At 49.0% G+C, this 25,453-nt stretch overlaps 1 protein-coding gene across 1 annotated transcript; it reads right to left on the bottom strand.

The window, feature by feature from the left end:
• Window positions 1–120: 120 nt before the first annotated feature.
• On the bottom strand, window positions 121–21,231 carry LOC307186426 (interferon-induced GTP-binding protein Mx1-like; the record flags this gene model as incomplete). The annotated part of the gene is given in 13 exon segments (XM_079921467.1): window positions 121–437; window positions 2,681–2,822; window positions 3,232–3,354; window positions 3,701–3,779; window positions 6,555–6,753; window positions 8,527–8,540; window positions 8,542–8,663; window positions 9,312–9,466; window positions 10,214–10,277; window positions 10,279–10,352; window positions 11,573–11,765; window positions 20,836–20,958; window positions 21,115–21,231. Coding segments are annotated over 13 exon segments (1,722 nt in total).
• Between the last annotated feature and the right edge of the window lie 4,222 nt (window positions 21,232–25,453).

The raw sequence follows: 25,453 nt of genomic DNA, 5'->3' as shown, positions 1-25,453 counted from the left end.
ACAGTCTGACTGCTAACCACTGGCGCAACTGTGAAATGATCAGCTAATGACGCGAGGCTGGCAGGGAAAGATGTCGGTCGCCGGCTCCCTGGAGACCCCGGGGCGGGGCGGAGGGCGGGTTCAGCCGGGGAACTTGGCGAGCCGAGCCCGGGTCAGCCGCTGCAGCGGCTCCCTCGGGAGCTTCCTCCTGTCGCTGGTGTCGCTGGGCTCCTTCAGCAGCCTGTCGTACTTGTCCTTGTTCTGCAGCAGCTGCAGCATCCCCTTCCGCAGCTGGCCGAACGTCTTGAGCATGAAGAACTGGATGATCGAGGGGGTGTGGCTGGAGATGCGGGTGCTGACCTCCTGGCAAGAAGGGAGGGGCAGTTCACAGGAGGGTGAGGGGCTGCGGCCGCCAGGAGACCCTGACGTCACCGAGGAGCCCCCGGCACGGACGAGACCTGGCGGGTGCAAAAGCTCCCCACCTGGGTTTCAAAGGCACCCTCGTCCTCTGTGCTCCAGGAGGCACCGCGTCGGGGGCCAACCCCAAGCCTGGGCTCCCACCAGCCTCTCCTGATCACTAAATGCTTACTTCTGATGCAAGAGGGTAAAATGTGCTCTAAAAAGGTTAATGGGCAGACTGAGTACAAAAACTCTGCCCCGAAGATTTTATAACCTTTTTTTTTTTTTAAATCAAAGCTAAAATTATTTAGCAGAAAAGGAGCTGGGCTATCAAAAACCACAGAAGGGAGCTCTCTGAGTTCTGGGCACGTTGAAAGTTCGTTTCGACCTTCCTTTCTCCCTCTCTGTAACTCAGCAGGACCTAGTGGGGTCCTGGGACAATATCCCCTCCTCACCCCACCCATGTCCTCTGCTTTCCCTTTGTCTCTAAAAAAAGAAAATGTATCCAAGGAATAAATTTAATCAGAGAAATGAAAAAAGGCAGCAACAAAGGAAAATAGTCAAGCCAAACAAAATAATAACAGTTTAGCCATTAAACAAAGTCAAGGACCTTTAGTCCCTCCTCAAGGGCTACAGACAGTATTTTGCGCCATGTCCTCTGAGCTGCTTTACAGAGACTAAAACCCCCACCACGTAAAAGAAGTTAACCATATGCTGCCCACAATCACGTAGCCCCCAGATCAGTTGGAACCAGAGGGTTGAGGATGTTGACCCTTGGTGACCTCACCACCAACCAATCAGAGGAATGTCCACGAGCTCATCACGTACCTCTTTAGCATGTTAACCCTTCCTCTTTTCCCTACAGAATCTCCAAACAAAACCTGGAAAATGGGGAATTGGTTCTTTGGGCCATGAGTCCACCTTCTCCCCAGGATTGCCGGCTTCCTGAGTAAAGCTGTCTCTCATTTTACCCAATACTTGTCTCTCAGTACTGGACTCTTGAGCCATGAGAAGCAGAACCTGAGTTGGGTAATGTCACCACACCCCACCTGCTAGTGCAAAGTTTCTCTTTCCTGAGATAAGTTGATCTCTCAACAAGCTGATATATACTGGTACTGTAGCAAGTTCTGCAACCTCTCCGTGCTTCACTTCCCTTCTCTATAGTATGAGCACCTGGCCTCATGGGAGGGCTGAAAAGATTACATGAGCTAAAAACAAAAGTTTAGAAAGGTGCCAGGAGCGGAGCAAGCACTCAGGGTATGTGCGTGGAGGGAATCAGTGAGCTGGAGCTGGAACACATGCTCCGTGCCGCAGGATGAGAGCAGGCGAGGGATGGGATCGCCAGTGTCACCAATGCAGGGCGGGAGAGAAGGGACAGGCAGATGAAGGCATTCCAGGGGGATGCTGGGGCCAAGAAACCGACGTCTGATGTTGGAGAATGGACACCAGCTGAAAGGAAGGGCTGGTCTGTCTGACCGGCAAAACCACACACCCAAACAGCTTTTGAGAGTCTGGTATGAACACGGCTGCAAAAGTCATTTTCCCGTTGTCCTGGAGATCATCCAAATCATCCCTGGTTTTGGTGAAGTAGGAGATGGGTAACGTTCAGCCTGTGACCTGCGTGTAACAGAAGCAGGGGCGGCCAGGCAGAGCCACATAGCGGGAGGGGAGCAGCACGGGTCAGACAGGGAAGGAGAGGGAAAGCCTTTCCTGCCGGGGAGCTATCTGGTGAGCACAGTAGCCCAGTGAGCAGGGCTGGTGCAGAGTTCTTCCTGACCAAGTGGGTGTGGGGGAGCTGAGGTGGTGGGCCACACAGAAGGGCCACGTTGCCATGAGACCATCTCTTGGGAGCTGAGAGGAAATTTCTGAGTAGTGAAAATCAGCTCCCCTGGACCTCTCCGTTGTATTTTCTTTTCATCACCGCAACTATAAGATCCATTACGAGGCTTCAAGGCCTTGGTGGGTTAACCAAGATCAAACTGGGTTATTTCAGGGGCAGCACCATTGGGAACAAAAAGAGTGTGACACACATGATATGTCGACTTGCTCACTGTTGAGGGAGGGCTGATTCTTCTAAGAGTCGTGACTGATATGGGCCAATGAATCTGTATTTTCTCTCTAGGTGTCCTCTGAAATCAGTACTAGATGCCTGCTGGCCAGAGCTCAGGGATCTGAAACAGCACATGTGGCTTTCACGCCACTAACTCCTTACTCTGGACGTCCTTCACCAACTGCATCACCCAGCCCCCCGGCCCTGGACTCAGCTTGACTTGCAGGGTTTCCCATGGTGCCTTGGACTCACCTTTCCGGAAACTGTTTGCAACCACAATACTCCATCTGTAGAACTCGGTTCGCATTTTGTTAAACAGCCGAGAGTCACGCTCTCCCACGAATTCTTCCCCTTCTATTATATTAGTGATCTCTTTATTAAATGCATCAATTTTCTGCCAAGAAGAAAAACGTTAAGTATCAGCGGAGATATTCCAAATACAAGCAAAGTAGTTTGGCGGTCGCATGCGTGCAGAGGGTGGGCGAGCCCTTCTCTGCTGCCTTACAGGCCCGGGTGCGAGGACAGGAGAGAAGAGGCTTTGGCAGCAGACAACCCCAAACTCCCCTCACTGCCCGGGGGTCTCGGGTGAGCGCGCTTGAGGAAGAGCCGATGCTGTGAATGGGATGGCCTGCCACTCCCTGCCCACCATCCTCCAACCCCAGCCCCTTTCTGGTGCTAAGTGGCCAGAAGGAGTCCGGATCAGCTTTAGGGGAGTGAAGAGAGACGTGCACAAGGCCCACGCACGATCCCTTTGTAGACAGTGACGTGCGACTCTCCGGCTTGGTGCCCCTGGCAACACTCACATCTATCAGAGAGAACATCTTCCCACTTGCGTCTTCCGGGATATCTGAGCCGTACTTCTGTAGCTCCTCTGTTATTCTCTGGTGACTCTCCTTTATCTGATTTTCTAACAGGGGCAGAGATTTCTGAGGAAAATAGAAAACAATGGAAAGCCATAAATATGAAGAGGGAATGAGTCAAGTTTGGCGATGACGGGAAAGGAAGAGTTAGTCCAGTGCTCATAAGATGCCACTTTGTAACCAGGCCAAGTGGATAGTTTATGAGCATCCCACTCAACCTGTGGTCCTCTGACAGGCAACATCCACACCACCTGGGAGAATCCCGGGCCACATCCAGACCCCCTGAATCTGAGCCGGCATCTTCACGAGATGCACAGGAGATCCACGTGTGCTGACGTTTGTTAGCCGACACGGTTAAGCTTTGTGTCTGCAGGATTCTATTCAGAGATTGGACAGCTTTGCAAGTACTTACACAGATGTGCGTGATGAGTTCAGTGGTCAGTCTTTCAGCCAGGCACAGGACCGTGGCCCTTCCTTCCTCCAGAAGATCCCTGTGAGAGAAGACAACGTACGTGTCCATCTGGGTCTAGCCAGAAAATGCAAGTCGGCTCTGCTGCTAGGGAAAGCCAAGGCAAATCCAGTTACTTCCCGCTGGATGGGATGTCCTGCATCTGGTCCCCAAGAAATGTTCAGAATTGGATCGCATAGAATTGACTGAATTTCAGTAACGTTAGGTATTTCAAAAATGGTATAGAATGATCGCTACCAGCTGATATATTGTGTCTCATGACATCTGACTATAGAAATGGTCTTTATAAAAATATACAGTCACCTCTAGATACGTTTTCATAACGTGCACATACCCTTCTATATACGTGATGCACGTCAGTATCGAGCCTCGTGAAAATATACTGACACAGGTTTACGGATGAACCCTGAACTGGGGGACCCACCCTTCCCCAAGAGGAGAACTTAAACCATGGGCTGGTTGGAGGAAGGAAGCCAAGCCCTTCTCTCACTCTTTCCAAATATGTGTTTGCAGGGTGAGTTATTACATGATATTCTATATTTTAAGGGACTTTTTAGGATGAAGGGCGGCCAGGAAGCATGAGTCCACACACCTCTTTGCAAGAGTACACTCGTACCTAAGTTTCAGTGTCCACACCTGTCAATTTTTAAAATTGTAAAGTATACATAACATAAAATTCACCATTTCGGTCGTTTGTAAGCCCACATTCATTGTTATTAAGTACAATTACGTTGCTGTGCGTCCATCACCACCATCCACCTCCAGAACTATCCCATCTTCCCCAAATGAGACTCTGTCCGCATTAAACGTCTCCCCCTCCCCCTCCCCCCAGGCCCTGTCTCTATGAATGTGACTCTTCTAGGGGCCTCGTACAAGTGGAATCATACAGTGTTTGTCTTTTTCTGACTGGCTTATTTCACTGAGCATAACGTCCTCAAGGTTCATCCGTGTTACAACATGTGCTAGAATTTCCCTCCTTTCTGAGGCCGAATGCTGTTCCACTGTATGGACGGACCACATTCTGTTTATCCCATTCATCTATCAATGGACACTCGGGTTGCTTCCATGCTTTAGCTAGTGTGAATAATGCTGCTATGAACACAGGTGTACAAGTGTCTCCTCTGAATTTTATGTCTCTGCAGGCTTCCGGGAGCATCAAATGTGATAACGTTTACGAAGGACATGGGTCTCCACCTACGTACACATGTGTGCACACAAGGGATCTCAGTGACTGTGTCACTTTTTTCTCCACATCTTATAAGCTCCTTTTCATTGGCATCTCATTGCACAGCAGTCTAATGGTTGCCAACACTGTGATCTCTTATTCTGGTTCATTTATATAAATCCCATGATTTTCAACATTTAGATTCCAAATTTTCACCATTAAAAACAAATCTGTGGGCTTCCCTGGTGGTGCAGTGGTTGAGAGTCTGCCTGCCGATGCAGGGGACGTGGGTTCGTGTCCTGGTCCGGGAGGATCCCACGTGCCGCGGAGCGGCTGGGCCCACGAGCCGTGGCCGCTGAGCCTGCGCGTCTGGAGCCTGTGCTCCGCAACGGGAGAGGCCACGGCAGTGAGAGGCCCGCGTACCGCAAAAAACAAATCTGTAAAAAAAAATATTGTACAATATTGCTTATATGTGGAATCTAGAAAAATGGTACAGATGAACTTATTTGCAAAGCAGAAATAGAGACACAGATGTAGAGAACAAACTTATGGATACCAAGGGGGAAGGGGGGGTTGGGATGAACTGGGAGATTGGGATTGACATATACACACTACTATGTATAAAATAGATAATGAATGAAGACCTACTGTATAGCACAGGGAACTCTACTCAATACTCTGTAATGGCCTATATGGGAAAAGAATCTAAAAAAGAGTGGATATATGTATACCTGATTCACTTTGTTGTACACCTGAAACTAACACAACATTGTAAAGCAACTATACTCTAATAAAAGTGTAAACAAAAACCAAACCTGTGCTGAATAGCCTTTAGCCAACATTAGTGGATACATCTCTGATTACTTTCCTGGGTGGAATTCCTAGAAATGGAACTCAACCTCGGACACGCACCTATGCAGACCGGTTCGCATGTGACCTCAGCACACATTCCCAGCAGCAGAGGTGAAGGTCCACGCCCCTCCTTTCCCACCAACTCTACATCTTCTCATTGTTTCAAATCTCACCAATTTATCAGTCTTTTCCTTTTTAAAAAATGTCATTTTTGGCATTAGGATTAGAAAGACTTTTATGCTGGGATTATAAATTCTCCGTCTATATTTTCTTCTGGGACGCTTATGGTGCCTTTCTTGTACTTAATTTTAAACTTCAACTGATATTATATTTGGGTATCCCATGTTAAGTAAGGTCACAATTTAATTTTTTCCCAAATATTAAACAATTATCTCAATGCCACTGATGGATGATCCAACAGACATAGCCCAGGGATTTGAATTGCCACATTCACCATAGACCAAATATATGTATCTGAGTCTTATTTCTGGGTTTTCTACTTTGTTTCTATCCTGTTTCACTTACGTTTATATTCCGGTTCCAGAACCATACTATTTCAGTTATTGCAAAAACCTCTGCCTTCTTTTGACGTTTTAAATTTATTCTTTGCGGTACTTTGTGAATTCCTCCTTTTTTCTTCCAGACAAATTCCATGGTCATTGTCAAGGAACAAACACACATGGACACTCTCAAAATCTGATCTCAGACAGCATCCATTTTCCCCCATGAGGACGGAGGTCCTTAATTTTGGTTCACACTCGGAAAACACCACCCGCCTACCTGAAATGGGCGTGGTTCCCAAAGAAGTCCTGCTCCTTCTGCAGGGCCTTGGTCAGGCTCAGCTGGTGCTGGATGTCCTGCTGCCCCCGGCACTTGACGATCATGTAGCCCTTCTTCAGGTGGAAGACGAGGTTTCTCACCATGTCCACTACCTTGTCTTCGGTGCTTTTGTCCACCAGATCGGTCTTCGTCAAGATTCCTGCGACCCAGAGACTTTGGTTAGAGAATGCTCACAGCTTCGCAGAGTGAAAAGTAAGGACAGCTCCTGCCCCTGGGAAGGCAGGTCCCCTGGGCCCTGGTTTCCTCCCACCCTGCTTGAGGGCACACAATAGGGCTTGCAGAGCGAAGGTGTGAGGCTCAGCCCCTATGTTCTCCCCAAGCTCACATCACCCAGATCTCAGTTCTCACACCAAAGAGACAGTAGAGTGTAATGGCCCTTTTGTGTTCTTTCTGTCCAGTGGAGGAGTTCACTCTCAAACTTTCCTGTGCATCTGAAACACCTTAAGGTAGGTCTTAAAATGCAGAATCTCAGGCCCCATCCCAGAGATTCTGATTCAGGAGGTTTGGTGGGATCGAGGGACTTGCATTTCTAAAACTTCTGCAATTATTTCTGGTGCAGGTGGGGCCTGGCTCACACTTGGAGGAACACTGGTCCAGCCAGGACCAGTTACATCGCTTGCGGGGCGCATTACAAAATGGAAACGCAGAGCCCCTTGTTCAGACGTTGAGTATTGCAAGATGGCAGCATTAGAGCATCACACCAGGTGTGGACCCTTCCGGGTGCAGGGCCCTGTGGGACTGTCCAGCGAAGCCAGCCCAGGACTAACCCTGAGGTTTACTGTGTCCACTGGTAGCTGCTGCCCTGGCCCAGAGATTCCCATCCCAGGCACGACAGGCAGCAGGACAAGCAAAGAATGAGCACCTGCAGTTAAGGATGGTGGAGCAGAAGGTGGAAGGGACTGGGTCCTGACAGTGTCACTGAACAGCGGTCCCAAGGGAAGCAGCCTGTGCCCAGAGTTCTTGTTAGGCGTGAAAATAAATCGCCATTTGTTTCAGCCACTGTACTCGGGTTCTCTGCTATTTACAGCCAAACGCATTTTTTAAAAATAAAATTTACCATTTTAACCATTTTTAGGTGCACAGTGCACTTCCACGTTGTTGGGCAACCTTGATCACTAACCAGCTCCAAAACCTTTTACTCCTCCCAAGCTGAGACTCTGTCACCACTGAACACCCACTCTTCTTTCCCCCTTTCCCCCCGTTTGACTTCCTGTCTCTATGAACTTGACCACTATAGATCCCTCATATAAGTGGGATCACACAGTATTTGTCCTTCTGCCCTGGCTTATGTCATTAAGCATAATGTCTTCAAGATCCACCCACATTGTAGCAGGTGTCCGAACATCCTTCCTTTTTTTTTTGCGGTACGCGGACCTCTCACTGTTGTGGCCTCTCCTGTTGTGGAGCACAGGCTCCGGACGCGCAGGCTCAGCGGCCATGGCTCACGGGCACAGCTGCTCCGCGGCATGTGGGATCTTCCCGGACCAGGGCACGAACCCGTGTCCCCTGCATCGGCAGGCGGACTCTCAACCACTGTGCCACCAGGGAAGCCCTATCCTTCCTTTTTAAGGTTGAATACTATCCCATTGTATTGATACAACACATTTTGCGTATCCATTCATCTGTCTGGGACACAGGGGTTGTTCTACCTCAAATGCACTGTCAACTGACATAACTGCTTTCTGATTTTGCCTCACCTCCTGAACCCACCATGCCTCTTATAAGCAGGTAGACAAGGATTACAAGCCAACACATGGCCAACAAGAGTCAAATGTGGCCCATTTCATCTGGCCTCAAAGTGTTCTCAAAAGGTTCTCATCTTGCGTGTGTGCCAGGAAGCACCCATTGGATTCAACGGTTGCTTTTCCACTATCAAGCCACCTACTATTTTTAGATTCTTCTGTCTTCTTACCTATGGTCCTGTCCTTGGAGGTCCACCTCCTGAGCCATGCGCAGTGCCTCCACGGTGGCGATGTCCACATTAGCGGGGACTACCACCAAGCTGATGGTCTCCTGCTTAAGGATGTACTTCCTGATGAGAGACTTGATCTGTAAGAAAATGAGAGGGTATGAGAGATGAGACAGGTCCTGACCTTGTACTTGCTTCAGACCCTCCAGGTCCCAGAGGTATTTCTCCAAAGAAGCAACTATGGAGAAACGAGCCCACAACACAAGCCTGGGGGCGCTTCCCAAGGCAGAGGAACTAAGTTCTCTGTAGTTCAAACAGGGAAAACTGTGAGGTCTTAACTCTTTAACTATATCCTAAGACCTCAAATCTGACAGTCACAATGAAAAACAAGATGCCAAAAGAATTGCTTGACTATTCCCTAAATCTTTAATCCACAGAGTGAGATTCACTGATCTAGGAATATCATTAGACTTGCTTCTAATGCCCTCTTATGCTCCCCACATAAAACCCCTTCCTAATACGTGCTGGTTTAGAGATGGCACAAAATGTAACTATGACCCAAATGAGTCGCCACATAAAACACAAATAAAATGCATTTCCAACTTTGCCTGTTTGCCTTTTTCCACAGAAGCTTCCACCCAACATGGTGGAGTAGATTTCGACCATCACACTCTCCAAATTCCCCACCTCCTAACACCCACTCTTCAAGCTCCGTCCTGGACTCACTGATGCTCTAATGCAGCCCCACCCCCACAAGGCCCGGGCCAGGATGGAACCTGACGTTTCACCTGATATTCAATGTCGGCTGGCTGATTGCCCACAGCGATCCTGGTGATGCCGGGAAGGTCTATCAGGGTCAGATCCGGGACATGAGGGGAGGTGACTTCCAGACTAATCAGCTCATGACTGATTCCCGTGCCTTCCCCAGCAATGGCAACCTGGGCTAGAGAAGAGGAAGGAAAAAAACAGAATAGAGCTTAGGATGGAATATCACATTACAGCGAATCCTCTGAAAGCAACTTCTACCCACTGTGATTCACGGATGAGGCACGCAGTGAGTCCCCTACATAGGAATGAGTTCCATTCTGAAAGTGCGTTCATAAGTCCAAGCGTTAAGTTTCCCTTTTCAGATGTCTCACATCGATGATGTAATCTCTGTGGTCTGCATTTACCGAGCCCTGCCATAAATTAGCCTAAACCAGGGTTATGCAAGGACATGCACCCCACTCTTGGAGAAAAAGGACCCCAATTTCTGAATAGGGTTCAGTGATGCCCCAGTCAGCATTTTGGAATGCCTTTTTACCAGGTTAATAGGTGAAGGGGTTCCCTGGTCCCATACCCGTATACCTCTTCCATCAGATCTGTGGGATGGGGAAGCCCTTGAATAAGGGGTCGATACTCCATATTTGGAGACAAGCTTCAAAATTCACACTACGCTCAGGTATGTACTTACATACTAAACAATAAACTACTGAGGTCAGATTCTGTCCAAAGCACTGGTCTTAATGAGAGTAAAAGAAGAGAAAATACAAGAAAGCTGGGGGCCGTATGTAGGGAAGGGAGGGTTCCCAAGGGACCAGGACGGGCCCAGAAAGGGGAGAGTGGGAATGGTGACAGGCAGACCCCACCCACTTCACCTGGTTGACCAGACAGCCAAATAGGCAATGACAAACAAACACGGGACACTTACCTTCACTGATTTCCTTTTCCACCTGCGAAGCATCTGAAATCTCAGTCTCTTTGTCCCGGACACTTGACTTTGCCTTTCCACTCGTCTTCATTCACAAGTGTTTTCAGTTTCAGCACCAGAGGACATCTTGTAACAATACCTAGGAGGTCATTATCCATCAGTTCTATACGCTGCTCTTAACAGTCCTGTATGGTGGTCTTAGACCAGTGGTTCTCAAATTTCTATACAATCATCTGGGGAGACTGTTAAAACTGCAGACTTTCTGGTCTCACCCTCTGACACTCCGACACATTCTATCTGGGGTGACTCACGAATGTGCATCTTGACTGTGTGTCTCAGGAGGTGTTTGGCTTGAAAGCCACTTCTTTAGACCCCCTGCTTCACTCCAGTGTTTTCCATCAGCCCAGGTGGCAAACTACACTGGGGAGCCCCAAACTTCTGCAAATGTCTTCCATCGTCCCCCAGTGCACACACCCCACTCCTATCAGGAAGGGGGACTGCCCCCGCCAGGCCCCCTCACCCCAGTCCCCTTACTGTAAACTTCTTCCAAATCCCACCCGCCTTCACATCTGACCCGTATTTCAAGACCCAGCTCAGGTGTGCCTTCTTCCCTGGAGCCCTCACTGATCCTTGGCCTGGTGGTTCAAAAAGCGCCACTTAGCAGAGCACCAATCTTCACCTCCCAGATGGGGGGTCACCTCTTGGGAAGGGGCTCAGGTAGGACACCCACGTGCCCAGTGTTCAGGGCTGAGGACCCACATGCATTTACTCAGACCTTCCGCAAGTGTAGGTTATGGACCATCCACATTAAACCTGTGATGAGAGGATGTTATGAATTGGGTCTCCTCCCCCCGCCACCCTGTCAGACTCATATGTTGAAGCCCCTAATGCCCAACGTGACTATACTTGGAGATAGGGTCTATCTTTAAAGAGGTAATGAACATTAAATGAGGTCATAAGAGTGGGGCCCTAAACAACATGTCTGGCATCCTTCTAAAAAGAGGAAGAGATCCTAGACATGGGTGCACATAGAGAAAAGGCCACGTGAGGACACAAGGAGAAGAGGGTCATGTGTTAGCCGAGGACACAGGCCTCAGGAGAAACCAATCCTGCTGACACCTTGATCTCGGGCTTCCAGACTCCAGAACTGCGAGAAGTAAATTTCTATTGTTTAAGCTCCTAGTCTGAGGTCCTCTGTTACTGCAGCCTGAGCTGATTAACATACAGGGCAAGTGCTTAGGCAGCTGTCCAGGGCCTGTGGGAGCTGCCCTCCCGGGGGCCTTCCCAGAGACCTCCCCTTAAACCACTGGTCCCCGGGATGCCTTGTGGCTTGCAGGAGGCTGGCCCGGCAGAGCTTATCGCTGCCTCTGGGAAGAGCGAACCCCGACAGAGCCTCCAGCACAGAGCTCTTGCCCGAGCTCTGGTCCCCAGTGACAGCGATGGTGGGCAGGGCCAGGCCCTGCTCCACGCCCAGGGCCTGCAGGGAGTCGATGAGGTCAATGCAGGGCCGCACCTTCTCCTCATACTGGTTGTACAGGTTGTTCTCAGACCCCTGGAAGAGGTAGAGTGGGAGACCTCTATCATAGCCTGCAGGTCACATGCCATCAAAGATGGACAACTTCAATCAACCTAATATATACAGGTGATTGGAGTTCTCAAAAGAGAGTGGGGGCAAAACAGAAATAAATACTTGAAGAAATAATAGCTAAATTTTTCCCAAGCTTGGTGAAAACTATTAGCCCAAAGATCCAAAAAGCTCGATGAATCCTGAGCAAAGGAAACATAAAGTAAACTACATCAAGGCACATGATAGTCAAATTGCTCAAAACCAGTGATAATGACAAAATGTTTAAAGCAGCCGGAAAATAACATGTGATAAGTACAGAAGAACAAAGTTGAGATTTACAGCACATTTCTCACTAGAAGCTATACAAGTGAGTAGACAGTGGAGCAACCTTTTTAAAGTGCTGAGAAAAACCATCAACCCAGAATTCTCTACCCAGCAAACATATCTTTTAAAATAATGAAAGTGAATAAGGACTTTTTCGGATGTACAAAAGTGAATGAATTCATCACCAGCAGACCTGCACTACAGGAAATGTTTAGGATGTCCTTCAAGCCAAAGGAAGATTATATTGAATGGACTTCTTAATCTACACCCAGGAATTTACACCAGAAATGGTGACCACTATGCTTTTTTATTACTTAATTATCTTTAAAAGACATTTGACTATTTGAACAGAAATAACAATGTATTGTGGGGTTTAAAATATTGATAAAATTAAAAATCATGATAAAATAGCATGAAGGCTGGGAGGGGAGAAATGGACACATTCTATCGTAAGGTTCTTATACATGAAGTAGTATATTAGCACTTGAAGGTAAACTTGATAAGTTAAGGACACATAATATATTCCCTAAAACAGTTTCATTTAATAAGCCAACGGAGGAGATAAAACAGAATCATAAAAAAACTTGATTAATTCAAAAGAAGGCAGGAAAAGAGGAAAGAGGAGATGAAAAATAAGGCAAATAGAAAACAAATAGCAAAATGATCTTTCCAAGCCCGATTACATTAACAATCACAGAAAATCTAAATAGTCTAAATACTCCTAAAACAGTCAAATGACTTTGAAAAAGAAGAGCAGGGTTGGAGGGCTAACATTCCCTGATTTCCATAATTACTATAAAGCTGTAGTAACCAAAACAATGGGATGCTGATGCAAAAATGGAGAAAGAGAATGGAACAGAATGCATAGTCTAGAAATAAACCAATACATTTGTGAACAACTGTTTTTTGACCAAAGTACAAGGGGAATGCAGTGGAAAAAAGGTAGCCTTTTCCTTCAACAAATGGTACTGGGATAACTAAACATCTATATGCAAAAAAAATGACCTTGAATCTATGTTTAACACCATGTACAAAAATTAACTCACAGTGGAACACAGACCCAAATGCAAACTCTAAAACTATAGAACTTCTAGAAGAAAACACAGGAGAAAATCTTTGTGACTATGGATTAGGCAAGGATTTCTTAGATATGGCCCCAAGAGTACAAAATCCATAAAAGAACCAACACATAGATTGGACGTCATCAAAATTTAAAACATCTAATCTTTAAAAGAGACTGTTAAGAGAATGGAAAGACAAGGCACAATGTTTGCAAAGCTTATATCTGACAAAGGACTTGTACCAAGAATATATATATAAAGAACGCCCAAACCTCAACAACAAGAAAACCAACAACCCCAGTGGCGAAGAAAATAAGAAAAAATCACTTTACCTTTTACCTTTTTCTAATTCCTATTTTTGTGCATGCTTTATAATATAATTAAATTTTACTGGAATAGTTGTTTTATAGCATCGTGAGAAGGTGTTCATAGTTTGGACCCGATGAGCCTTTGTGGTCGGGCTGTCCTGTGCCTTGTAGGAGGTGTAGCAGCATCCCTGGCCTCTATTCACTCGTCACTTTGAGCTGTGACAACCAAAATGTCTTCAGAGATTGCCAGGTGTTCCAAAGGGTAAAACTGCCCCCAGATGAGAACCACTGCCTTACAGAATGCCTGAGCACAACATTTCATACATGGGAAATGTTGACAAAATTCAGCAGAGAAGGGGGTACACACACTGACAGGGATGCCCTTGGCCAAACTTTAACGGGGCTCCTTTGAGCCCCCTTCTCCTCTCGGCCTCTCCTTCACCTACTGAGTCCAGACTTATCAAAGAATCGTGCTAAGCCAGTTCATCCAGAATCTCCTCAGCTTTGACAGCCAGTCAGTTCCTTCCTCACCTCCCTTGATCCTAACCTAGTTCCTCTAGGTAATTCTTCCTCCTGTCCTCCACCCTGCCCGCTGGCTATAAATCCCCACTTGTCCTTGTATCCACATTGAGCGCAATCTCTCTCCCCTATTGCAATAGTCTTGAATAAAATCTTCCTTGCCCTTTTTAAACAAGCGTCCTGAGCAATTTTTCTCTATAACAACACTTCAGAAAGGTTCGGAGCACAATTCCCCACAGAAAGACTCGTGGTGGCTGTGCACACACCTGGCTGTACCTTTACACACATCAGTGACCTCAGTCTTAGCCCTCCTTATGGGTTCTTTCTGTTTTCGTTTCTTTATACCACCCATTCATGAGAGTTTATAAAACATGAATACTAATTAGTCAAAATGCATGTACCAACCACCTGGGTTAAGAAAACACATAGTCCCTGTACTTAAGACACTCAATCTACCCCTCCCCAAGCACCTTCCTCCTAAAACCACTTCAGCCCCAGAAAGTTCTTCCGTTCTCAGGTTGGTGATAACGATGTCCTTGCCTCTTCATTACAGTCTTACCGCCTGTGCATCTTTCCCTAAACAATACGTGGCTTGTGGTTGCCTGTTGTGGATGTTTATATAAATGGGATCATACAGTATATTTCTTCTGTGACTTGATTCTAGGGTTCACCATTGTTTATCTATTTTTAGTTTTGTTTTTTTTGGCCACGCCGTTCGGCTTGCAGGATCTCAGTTCCACAACCAGGGTTGAACCCGGACCACGGCAGTGTAAGTGCCAAGCCCTAACCACTGGACCACCAGGGGACTCCCGCACCATTGTTTTCTAGACTCAGCCATCTTGATACCTGGAACTCTAGCTCGTTCCTTTTCACTGCTGTATGGAATCCTACTGCACGAGCACACCACAATCTATGTATGCACTCCACTACTCGTGGGCACTTGTGCTGTTTCTGGTTTTGCTTAGAAAGAATGCTATATGAACGTGGAAAAATGCTTCTCAAACTTCAGCACAAAGAAGCATCCCTTGGAGAGTCTGTTAGAACACAGATGGTAGGCACTGTCCCTGAAATTTCTAGTTCACTAGGTCTGGGGGAAGGATATGTGAGTGTGATCACTTCCACGTCAAACTTCCCCGGGGATGTTGATGCTGTTTCTCTGGGGACCACACTCTAAGAACCAAGGTCTACACCTAGAAGTGGAATTGCTGGGTCATAAGACACCTCCTATTCAACCTGGCCGAAAAAGGCGACGCTACATCCGAACACATGGGTCTGAGCACTGGGAGTCCCTCCTGCCCTCTACCCTGCCAGTTACAGCCAGGAGAGAGACGACAGTTATATTAGGGTGGTGGAAAGATGGGTGGACCTTCTTATTTTTCTATGTCCTCCAATGTAGTTTGTAATATTGTTTAAAACATTGTTAAACATTGATTATGAAAATGGAGCCAACTGGGAAGACGCGGAAGATCCATTGTGCTGAAACATGTGACAGCAATAAACAGAGCTCTTCCTAAGTGCCCGGCCTCTACCTCTTCTCAACAGTCACACAAGGTAAATACTATCATTATTCCGACTTTACAGATGGAAAATCGGGCTTCTAGAGGGAAGAATAACCACCCAAGATCACACAGCTGCCAGTGTCAGCACCGGAATCAAATTCAGGTTGAGCTGATTCCAGAAGCCAAGTCTGGTTCCCACCAAAAATATGTCTCGATTCTAGGAGAAAAGACACCACATGGCTTCACCGTGAGGTGGTGTCACAGTGACACCTCAGAGGTTTGAACTCGAGACTGAACCATGATGTGTGCATGTGATAACACAGGGCTCCTCGGGCCCAGTGCCTGGGGCCAATTCCTACACTAGCCCATCAGCATCTTGCCTGGTTTTTCAGACCAAAATTGCACCCCAACCAGCATCAGCTAAGGCAAAACACTGTCTGCATTTGGCTGCAAGAAGGGCCCAAACAGAATGAGTAGAGTCTTTGTATCCACGTCCTGCCCTCAGAGAGATGTGGAAGCGGGAACCTCCAGGCAGCAACGGCATCACTGTATCAGTGGGCAGCCCGCAAGTGGACACAGCTCAGGTCCACACGGAGAGTGGTTTTCAGGTATCAACTTACCGTTTCCTCATTTTTCTCCACCAGATCATCATTTCCATTTAGTAACAGATGACTGGATGCAGAAGGTGAATCGGGTTCTTTGATTTTCAAGTCAGAATGAACCATCTTCTTCCTTTATCAGGTCAGCTTAAAACCAAGTAGGTCAGGATTAACACAATTCAGAAGCTGAGTACATTCAATCATGGAACCAAACCCACCATAAGACACACTGGGACACAGTGGGAGCTCAGAAAGAAATGACAGGACAACTCCAAGGAACCAAGTGTCAAATGAGGACAGATGCTCCCAACCAGCTCAGTGGTCTTCAAGGATATGCTTCCGGATCTCCAAAGACTTTTTTAAACTCTGTATTTCCCATCATGATTGTAGGTTGAACATCAAAAATTTTTTTCACCATAAATTTAAATAGTGGCAAAGGATGAAATTTCTGATGTATCTTTAAGTTTACGTTTAAAAGTAAAATTATTATAAAATTCTTTCCAGTGTAGATGAGGGATTCTAAATATTATGATAATTTAACACCAAACCTGTGTTTTATAAAATATGAACTCCAGGGCTTCCCGGGTGGCGCAGTGGTTGAGAATCTGCCTGCCAATGCAGCAGACACGGGTTCGAGCCCTGGTCTGGGAAGATCCCACATGCCGCGGAGCAACTGGGCCCATGAGCCACAACTACTGAGCCTGCGCATCTGGAGCCTGTGCTCCGCAATAGGAGAGGCCGTGACAGTGAGAGGCCCGCGCACCGCGATGAAGAGTGGCCCCTGCTCGCTGCAACCAGAGAAAGCCCTCGCACAGAAACGAAGACCCAACGCAGCAAAAAAAAAAAAAAAAAAAAAAATGAACTGCAAGTCTTTTACTCTGTTCCTTTTGATCCCCGACGTCAGATTTTTGTTCCACTTCCCCCACCTAAATGGATCTTAAAGTCATTCATTTTATTTTTGAAAGCATTTAATTGGCCCCCTTATCATACTTGTCTGCACCCAGAAAATACATATGCATATATTTGAAATTCATTAAAAAATTTTTTCTGGGACCATAAGTCTCTAAATATTAAAATTTACACATCTAATAATCTTAGATAAAAGTAAATGAAAATATTTCTCCTATGACTTGAAATAAATGTTATAAAAAATATAAAGCACTTACTTACCTCCAATATACCTTCCTTTTACTTGACAATGTAACGTTGACCCGTCGGCAGAAATTCGGAGCTGTTCTCCGACACCTCCTTGAAATCAGGCAAAACATACAAATTAGACCAAAACCCGGGCGAATAAATGATAGCGCTCACCAAGTTTCTTCCCCATTGCTGAGAATGGTGCAAATGAAGGGGGGAGGGATGTGCTTTGAAAGAGATTCACAGTTCCCTAAGTCCTTTTTGTAAACCTTAAATATTTAAACTCTAAGGTAGATGGATAAGGCACAGAGCCTTGCTGTCGATGTACGGCCTGAATCAACACTTTTTTTTTTTTTGTGATGCTCTTGCTTCTTCTCAAGGGACACTACCCCAAGGCCTATATGATTTTGGGTCCATACTGGTGCAGTTGAAAGGGCAAGTTTGCTAAAAAAAAAAGTGTACTGGGGGAAGAGGGATGCATTCTGTTCATTGTATAGTGAGAGAAAAGCAATTTTGAAACGTGATCAATTTTAAAGAGTCCTTATGGAATCTGGCAATCTGGAAATTTATTCCCTAACCGCCACCCACCCCCATGCCTTTGGAAAGACTTCGTGTGCCCAGGGGGTCCCGGGCTGGAGCTGGGGCCCCATGTTAGAGACTACAACTTCAGTTGACCTTACTGCACCCAGTCAGGTGGCATCATTAGTCCCCAGGGCTACCACCCCACGACCGTGGGTTCTTTGTGAACAAATTCCCTTCCTCTGTTTGTTTCATCAAATGGCATTCCCTGAGGGCTTCCCTGGTGGCGCAGTGGTTGAGAGTCCGCCTGCCGATGCAGGGGACACGGGTTCGTGCCCCGGTCCGGGAAGATCCCACATGCCGCGGAGCGGCTCGGCCCGTGAGCCGTGGCCGCTGAGCCTGCGCGTCCGGAGCCTGTGCTCGGCAACGGGAGAGGCCACAACAGTGAGAGGCCCGCGTACCGCAAAAAAAAAAAAGACATTCCCTGAAAGCAAAATCTTGTGACTTTTGTCTGTATATCTTAATTATTTGTACCTATCTTGGATCATCTTTGAAAATCAGTTTGGATCTCAGGAGCAAAGCCATCTCAGTAATAAAAACCAGTTTTACTTATTCATCACATTCAGCATCCAGCTGCACTTGTCAAACTGAGCTGAACGCATTCACCCATTCTGGCCATGCTGGAGTCAAGCCGTGTGACCCTTAGCCCTCAGCCCCGAACTGCTCATGAAACATCTAACCCCTACCCTGTGTCTGCAGACAAGATGGCAGGGAGCTTCGAGACGGGCACAGCACTGGAAATCTCCCTCCTTTCCAGCTCCCAGCTCCCCAGTCCTGCACACCCACACTGGTCAGTAGTGGGGTTACTGCACCAGGCTCTTCTCTCACTCCAAAGGTTGGGGAGGGGAGGGATGGGGAGAAACTGCCCAGGTGCTGTGGGTTCTTTCCATTCTGTCTGTCCACTCAGGTTCCCCCTGTCCATGGGGGTGGCTGGCTGGCGGTACCACCCCCTCCCCCTTAAGATCTCCCAGAGTGCGTTTGCCTATGGCTCCCAGACCCAGATGCCATTCCCCAGTGTCACTGGAGAATCCCTGCAGTGGAGGGCGGGGAGGGGATCAAAGGGTTGCCCAGGGGAGCTCTGTCCTTGTGGGAAAGCTTCCTCAGCCCAGTCTGCAGAGAGGAGCAGGGATGTGAGGGAGGATTGGCTCCCCTAAGCCCTAAATAAGGGCCACCTACCAAGCAAATTCAAGAAAACACCAGATTCAGTGTCTGCAAACTGCCCAAATAATTCAGTCCAGTTAACCCTCTCAGGACTTAGATTTGCTTTTTCTCATCAAAGTGTTTTGCCTTCCAGAAACTCACTGACATTTATATTGTTTATGATTGTAATAGGGAAGAACAAATCTGACTCCATATTAGATCTGTTTCTTTTACTTTTAACCTTTATATTCTATTCCTTTTGCTACAAGTTAATCATTAAAGAGATGTCGCCTGTAGCTTAAAGTAAACGTCATGGCCCCCAAGCCTGAATGTAAAATGAAAATACCTTTTCAGCTCACAGGAAACACTCTGACCCAGCCCACCTATGTATGGCTGCAGGAAAGAAGAAATTAGCACACCCCCTCCTCCAGTCAGGCTGAAATCCAGAGATATTTGCAACAATTTAAGGCCTTTCTGCTTTACCTCTTCACCTCCCCGCTCTTTGTTGTACGAAAGAAACTAGCATCCAGACCCCGGGAAGAGGGTTCTCTAGGTCATCGGTCGTCCGTCTTCTCGGACTCCCAGCTTTCCGAATAAAGTCCTTATTCCTTACGCCCAACACCTCATCTCCCAATTTACTGGCCTCTCCCAGGGCGAGCAGAAACGCGCAGACTCAGTAATTTGGTTAAAAGGTTAAAATCTTTGGTTAAAATCTTGTACTTTAGACCTAAGTCTCGCTATCAAATCAAGATGAGCTGAGTATCGGGAGGTGGGCGGAAGAGAAGTGAAGGACCTGGGTGGGGGCGGGGGGAGGGCACGTCCACAGGCCGGTGGGGAACTTCCTGGCCAGCAGCTCTGTTCTAAAGTAGAAAGATGACATGAACATTTTAGGAGTCTTCCGGGGACTTCAGAGCTGAGGGGGAGGTGGGGGGAAGGGTTGACATCACTTGACCTTACTTCCGACAAAAACCTGATTTAAAATTGGACTGAATGATTCCGAGGATCCCACACGCGCAGCTCTGCGGTCACCAGCGGTGGGGTCGGGGCGAGGAGGGCTGCGGCGCAGGTCTCATCAACGCCTGGGTTTCCCGTCAGCCCCCAGGGCTGTCCTACCTACCTCCATCCTGAAGACTAAGTGTGCCGGCTCCACGCCGTCGCACCCGGCTGCACAGGCTACGAGGAAGGCAGACCCTGGGCAACTCTCCATCCCCTGGGTTAAGGGTCCTCCACGCAGGGCACTTCTGCGTATGCCCCATCTCTCGGGCCAGCCCTTGCTTCCTATAGGGCGGCTCCGGCACCCAAAACCTCCCAGCGACCCTCCGCTTCAACCTCCCTCTATTCAGAAGGATTGGTGAAGACCCCTGGTCCATGCGCTTCCAAGGAAACCCCTGGGCAGCTGACTTGTCTGGTTTGCACTCCTTAGCAGGAAATATAAACTGATATATGAAGCTTGGTCAGCCGTTTGGGGTGCGCTCGGAGGTCACGCAGCAGTGGATGTGAAATTTTTGCAGTGCGCCCCTCTTAACCGGCTCCCTCGGAGACCCTCTTTGACCCCATCCCCTCCACGTGCCCACCTTCTCAGGCAGAAAAGCCGCCAGTTTGGGGGGTGGAGGACTGTTTTTGATGCATCACGCAGGAGCCTCAGCAGCGTGTCGGTAGGAAAGTAGAATCAGCCGTGCTCTCAGCCCAGCCAACGTCGCCATTACTATTACTATCGTCATCATCATATTCATTATCATGTCAATATCACTAATAATCACAATCGTTTTTACTACTACTAGCTTGCGCAATACCCGCACCCCGGAGTGCTCAACTCCCAGCCAGCCGCCCAAATGCCCCGAGGCCTCTGGCCGGCGGAGGGTGCCCAGACCCAGGAGCGCGACACTTACCGTCCGCGTGCAGTGACCGGCGCCAGGCGCCCGCCGCTCTTCGGCTTTAAGCAGCGCGAGCGTCGCCCCTCGCTCCCCGCCCGCCCCTGGCCGCGGGGAAGCGAAACCCTCACGTTTCCAGGGCTGCGGGATTAGAAACGAAAAGTAATGCGTAGTGCACCAGCGCCTCCGGCGGCCCCTGCGCCCCGCGCCCCCAGCCTCCTCGAGGCCCCCCAGGTGTGTCCCCGCACCAGCAGCATGCCTGGGAGCTTGCGGGAAATGCAGATTCTCGGCGCTCACCCAGACCTGCTGCATCAGAAACTCTCGGGCGCAGGACCCAGCTACCTGAGCTTTATCCGGCCCTTCTGATGGTTCTGGTACGGTTTGAGAACCGCTGCTCTGACAGTCCTGAGTCATCCAAAGCTGAACGTAGCTTTGAACTTAGCTTTGAACTTAGCCGGTGCCTTAAACCTCTGGTCTTCTGAACAGATGTTTGATAACTGGGTGTCTTAAAACCCTGCCGTAGGTTCACTGGGAACATTCCAGCACCAAAACGGATTCTTACGCATTCTAAGCTCATGGCAGCTCCCCACCCCAATTCTTCCTCCCCCCTCAGACCCACATCATCCTCCTTTCTCAATTCTCCTTATCTTCTTCAAGCCCTCCCTGGAGTTTAGCTCATTTGCTTTCTTCAGGATGGAAGTGGGTGGAAGATGGAGGGGAGGGGTGGCAGGGTCAAGCGGACCAAAAAGTGGCCCTTCCAGTGAGGGCCCTGTGGGGGGCAGTAACCTTTCCTTTTGGAAGGAGCTGGCACCGCACCTCCCTTCCCCTTTGCTCAGCTAACGAGCCCTGACAACACGCCTCCTCCCTACAAGGACCCTTATTATTAGGAAGAACATCCCTCACGCCACACAAAGACCCAGGACCTGCTGCCTTTCCAAGTGCTGTGGCCAGGTGTCAACTGAAAGAAAAAAAAAACCGCACACCTAAAAATTGAGAATCATGTTTTATTTGGTGGACTTACTGAGGACTTACCCCAGAATGATGGCCTCTCAGATGGCTCTGAGGGACAGCTCCAAAGAGGTCAGGGAGGAAGCAGGATGTATAGGAGTTTCTGTAACAAAAAACAGGTAGTTGGAACGTCGAAAGATTACTGTTAATTGAAGAAAAACCAGACATCTCAAGTGAATGACTTCAGCACTTTTCTATGTATGGGAAGATGCAAGAGTCTGGGCTCATAGAAATCACTCCTTTGATAGGCACCTTAACCATCTAGGGCCAGTATCCTCTTTTTCTCCACGCTGAATCCCCTCAGAATGCACAGTCTCCGGTAGCCGCAGTAGCTGATGGTTTGAGGGCTGCAACATCCTTCGTCTACTGATAGAGCAGGGACGTTCTTCACGCACACAGGGAAAGCTTGGATGGAACCAAACTCAATACGGTGGCACCCAAAAGCAGGGGAGGAGGCCCCACGGAGCAGCTCCCTGGCCTGACGGCTGCCGTGCTCTGCAGGGTCCACTGCTGGGGTCTGGGCAATCCCACCCAGGGTGGTCTGATGGGAGAACACACGCTTCCCCAGTAATTATCCAGGAACACTTGCCTAGCTGCTTCCCTGTCCGGGCCTCGGTTACTTCCTTGTTACAAAGAAGAGTGAAGGCTTAACTCTGAGGAATGATCTTACTTCCTGAAACCACATGAGGCTCTCCCTGTGATTCTGGTTCAGGCATGAATTCAGAAAGAGCCGCTAGCAAAAGTGAAAACTGGCTGGGGCCAAAGCCAGCGCCGGGGCCAGGGCTGGGGGCAGGTGAGTGAGTGAGGTGCCTGGGGTGCAGGATTTAAGGAGCTGCTCACTTTCAGTAGGTCAAGTGCATCCTTAATGTTGGTGCCCAGTTGCTTCACACTCCTCCCGCTCTTGCCTCCTGGCCTCCTGCTGCTTCCAATATGCACATTAGATGGCAGTTCCAAGAGCCCCGGGGCGCGTTTGGGGTATAATTGAATAATAACACAGTAATAGCTCATACGCACCAGGCCATAGTATGTGTTGGGCGCCAGCCTGAGAGACTAGCTCACCTTCACAACCACCCTGTGAGGGAAGTAAGATTGACAGGCCCATTTTACGTACGAGGAGACTGAGGCCAAGGAGTTAGGTTACTGCTAGGCCCCTTGGCTAGGAAGTGGGGGAGCTAAGATTGCAATCTAGGCTTTTATTCCCAAGCCTGTGCTCTGTAGCACCTTCTCTCCATGCTAAAATCGACAAGATGCAGCTCCTGTTCTCAGGAAGCTCACAGCCTTTCACCTGAATTGCTGATGATTCTTTCCCTACTAAAGAGACATTGATGACTCTATATTCTAACAGATGAGTGTCAAACTCTTAGCCCTTGAGAATTGTCCTCCAGGCTCAGCACCCCACTTCTGCTGGCCTATCTGTCCCCCTGGGCTCCTGGAGACATTCTCCTCCCTTGCTAAGTCCCAGCGGCATGCTCCCTGTCTCTGAAGCTGCCCTAGGGAGCTCCTTCTAAGCCTGGGTCACACCTCTTCCAGCCTCCGCTTACCCTGGCTTAGCTCAGGCAAAGATGCTTCGCACCCCAGATGGATGTTCTAAATAGTGGAGCATGTAGCCACCTCCTCAATGGGGCTGTCACCTGGACAAAGTTCTCATCAAGCTTCGATCCCTCCAGTGTCTACCACCCAGCAACAGTAGTTGCTTAGTAATCATAGGCTGAGTTTCATTGGACTGAGCACAGCCATCTCAGCCCCTGGGGATCCCACCATAGCGTGCGCCTGGCCCTACCCTCTTACTAACGTCTCTTAACTCCATTAAAACGTGTCTGGCAAAACCACAGCATCCACAGGAGAGCATATCAGGGGCCAAACAATCACACTGATCCCAGAACTCCTGCTGCCTGTGCAGTCACGGGTGCCCAGGGCTCTGCAGGTCTCTGGTCCTGGTCCTGCCCTCTCATCACCTGCATGGCCTGGCCTTGCAGAAGACAGGTGAGCTGGTGCTTATGGGAAACCAGGCCCGACAAGCTTCCAGGCATCGCTCCCCACCTGCAAACCGGTGCCTTTACTCAGACACCTGTGGGAAGCGAGCAGCACCCTGTGCAGGGATGGGAGGGGTGGAGGTATTCCAGCGAGCTCAGCTTGGCGTGCCCCATTGCCTGAATGTAGCGCCGCCTCAGTATGCAAGAGCTTCCATTTCAGGGCGCTTGTCCTCCGCCTGCGCGCTGGGCTTCTTCCCAGAAAGCAGCCTGCCTCCGTCCTTCTCCAGGCCTAGTGGACTTGCTTTCTGGGAGTCCCACGCCCCAACTCCCCTATTCCCTAGGACCATGGCCTTGTCACGCTGTCTTGGCCATTTTGAACGCCCTGTCTGCCACCAGGCCGTCAAGGGCGCGGACAAGTTCGTGATGTTTGCTGTTGTACTTGGGGTCCAGCACAGTTCCTGGTACATAGTATTTCAATAAATGTTTCTAGAATGAATGAATGAATGATGAGTCGGAGGACTGGCTCTGGTCTTGCAGACGTGGTCCTCACGTGACCTCGGAGAGTTACCCTAAGCCGCTCAGTTTCTTTCTGATCTGGCGTTTCCCAGTCAATTCAAGCTCGGTTTCGGTTTCTTTGCTCAGATAAAGTGAAGTCCAGCTGCCGCCCCCCAAGAATCCAGGGGCAGGAGAGGCGGGGGCGGAGCTCGGAGGAGGAGGGGGCGGTACCGGGTGGGGGTGGAGCGCGTTGGAGTGGAGGACGCCGCGTGAGGTGGAGGGGGCGGAGTCCGGAGCAAGGGGTGGTGCCTAGGGGGAGGGGCGGTGTGAGGGCTCCGCCCCCAGGCCGGCCAAGTTGTCGCGGCCGCACGCGGTAGGGTGCGCTGCGCTGCTGCCTGGACGTTGCATCAGGTCCGGACGCAGGTCTTCCGGAGCCCGGCGGCACGCGGGGCTGTGGGGTAACCCGGAACCACCGCGGTAATGCTCCCGTGTCTGATGCTACCATGCCGAAGCGCAGAGCAGCGCTCCGCGGCCGAGCGCCCCATCAGTCCCGCCAGAAGCGCCAGCGTCTGGCGTCACTGCCACGTTTTGTTTTCTCTTCTGTGCTGGTGACATAGACCTGGCTTCTCAAAGGCTGGTTCCAGGACGAGCAGTGTTGGCTTCACCTTGGAGCTTGTTAGGAACACAGGGTCCGTCACTCTGCTGGAGCTGAGTGGCCCCGGGACCAGGGCCACTGGTGGCCCTGGGACCAGGCTTAGTGTACATGGGGCCATTCCAAAATCATTTTTTCCTGGATAAGGGTCAGCTGTCTGTCTGGCATTCGTCTGGTGATCAACACTTGGTGAAAGTTTGCTTTAACGATGAAGGAGACAACAGCACGTGTTCCCTGCCTTCCCAGGACCTCTCCCAGGGGGTAACAGGAAGAAGCCCAGGCCGTTCTTTCCACCAGTTCTTCAAATTCCAACCCAGGCTGCTCATTCCTCCTCTGCGTGCAGCTAAGCTCCGTGTTTCATGGAATAGAAAGTGGAGGGAGCCCAACACAGTGTCTCTGTGTCAAAGCTGTCATCTCTTGCTTATGGGGCATCTGGAGTGACCATGTCAGGTACTGGGCTAATTTCTCTACACATATGATCTCTAATATTGCAAAAATACATCAAATA

The sequence above is a fragment of the Stenella coeruleoalba genome (assembly GCF_951394435.1).
Source record: "Stenella coeruleoalba genome assembly, chromosome: 5".
Taxonomy (NCBI): Eukaryota; Metazoa; Chordata; class Mammalia; order Artiodactyla; family Delphinidae; genus Stenella; species Stenella coeruleoalba.
This window is presented reverse-complemented; position numbering and strand designations above follow the sequence as displayed.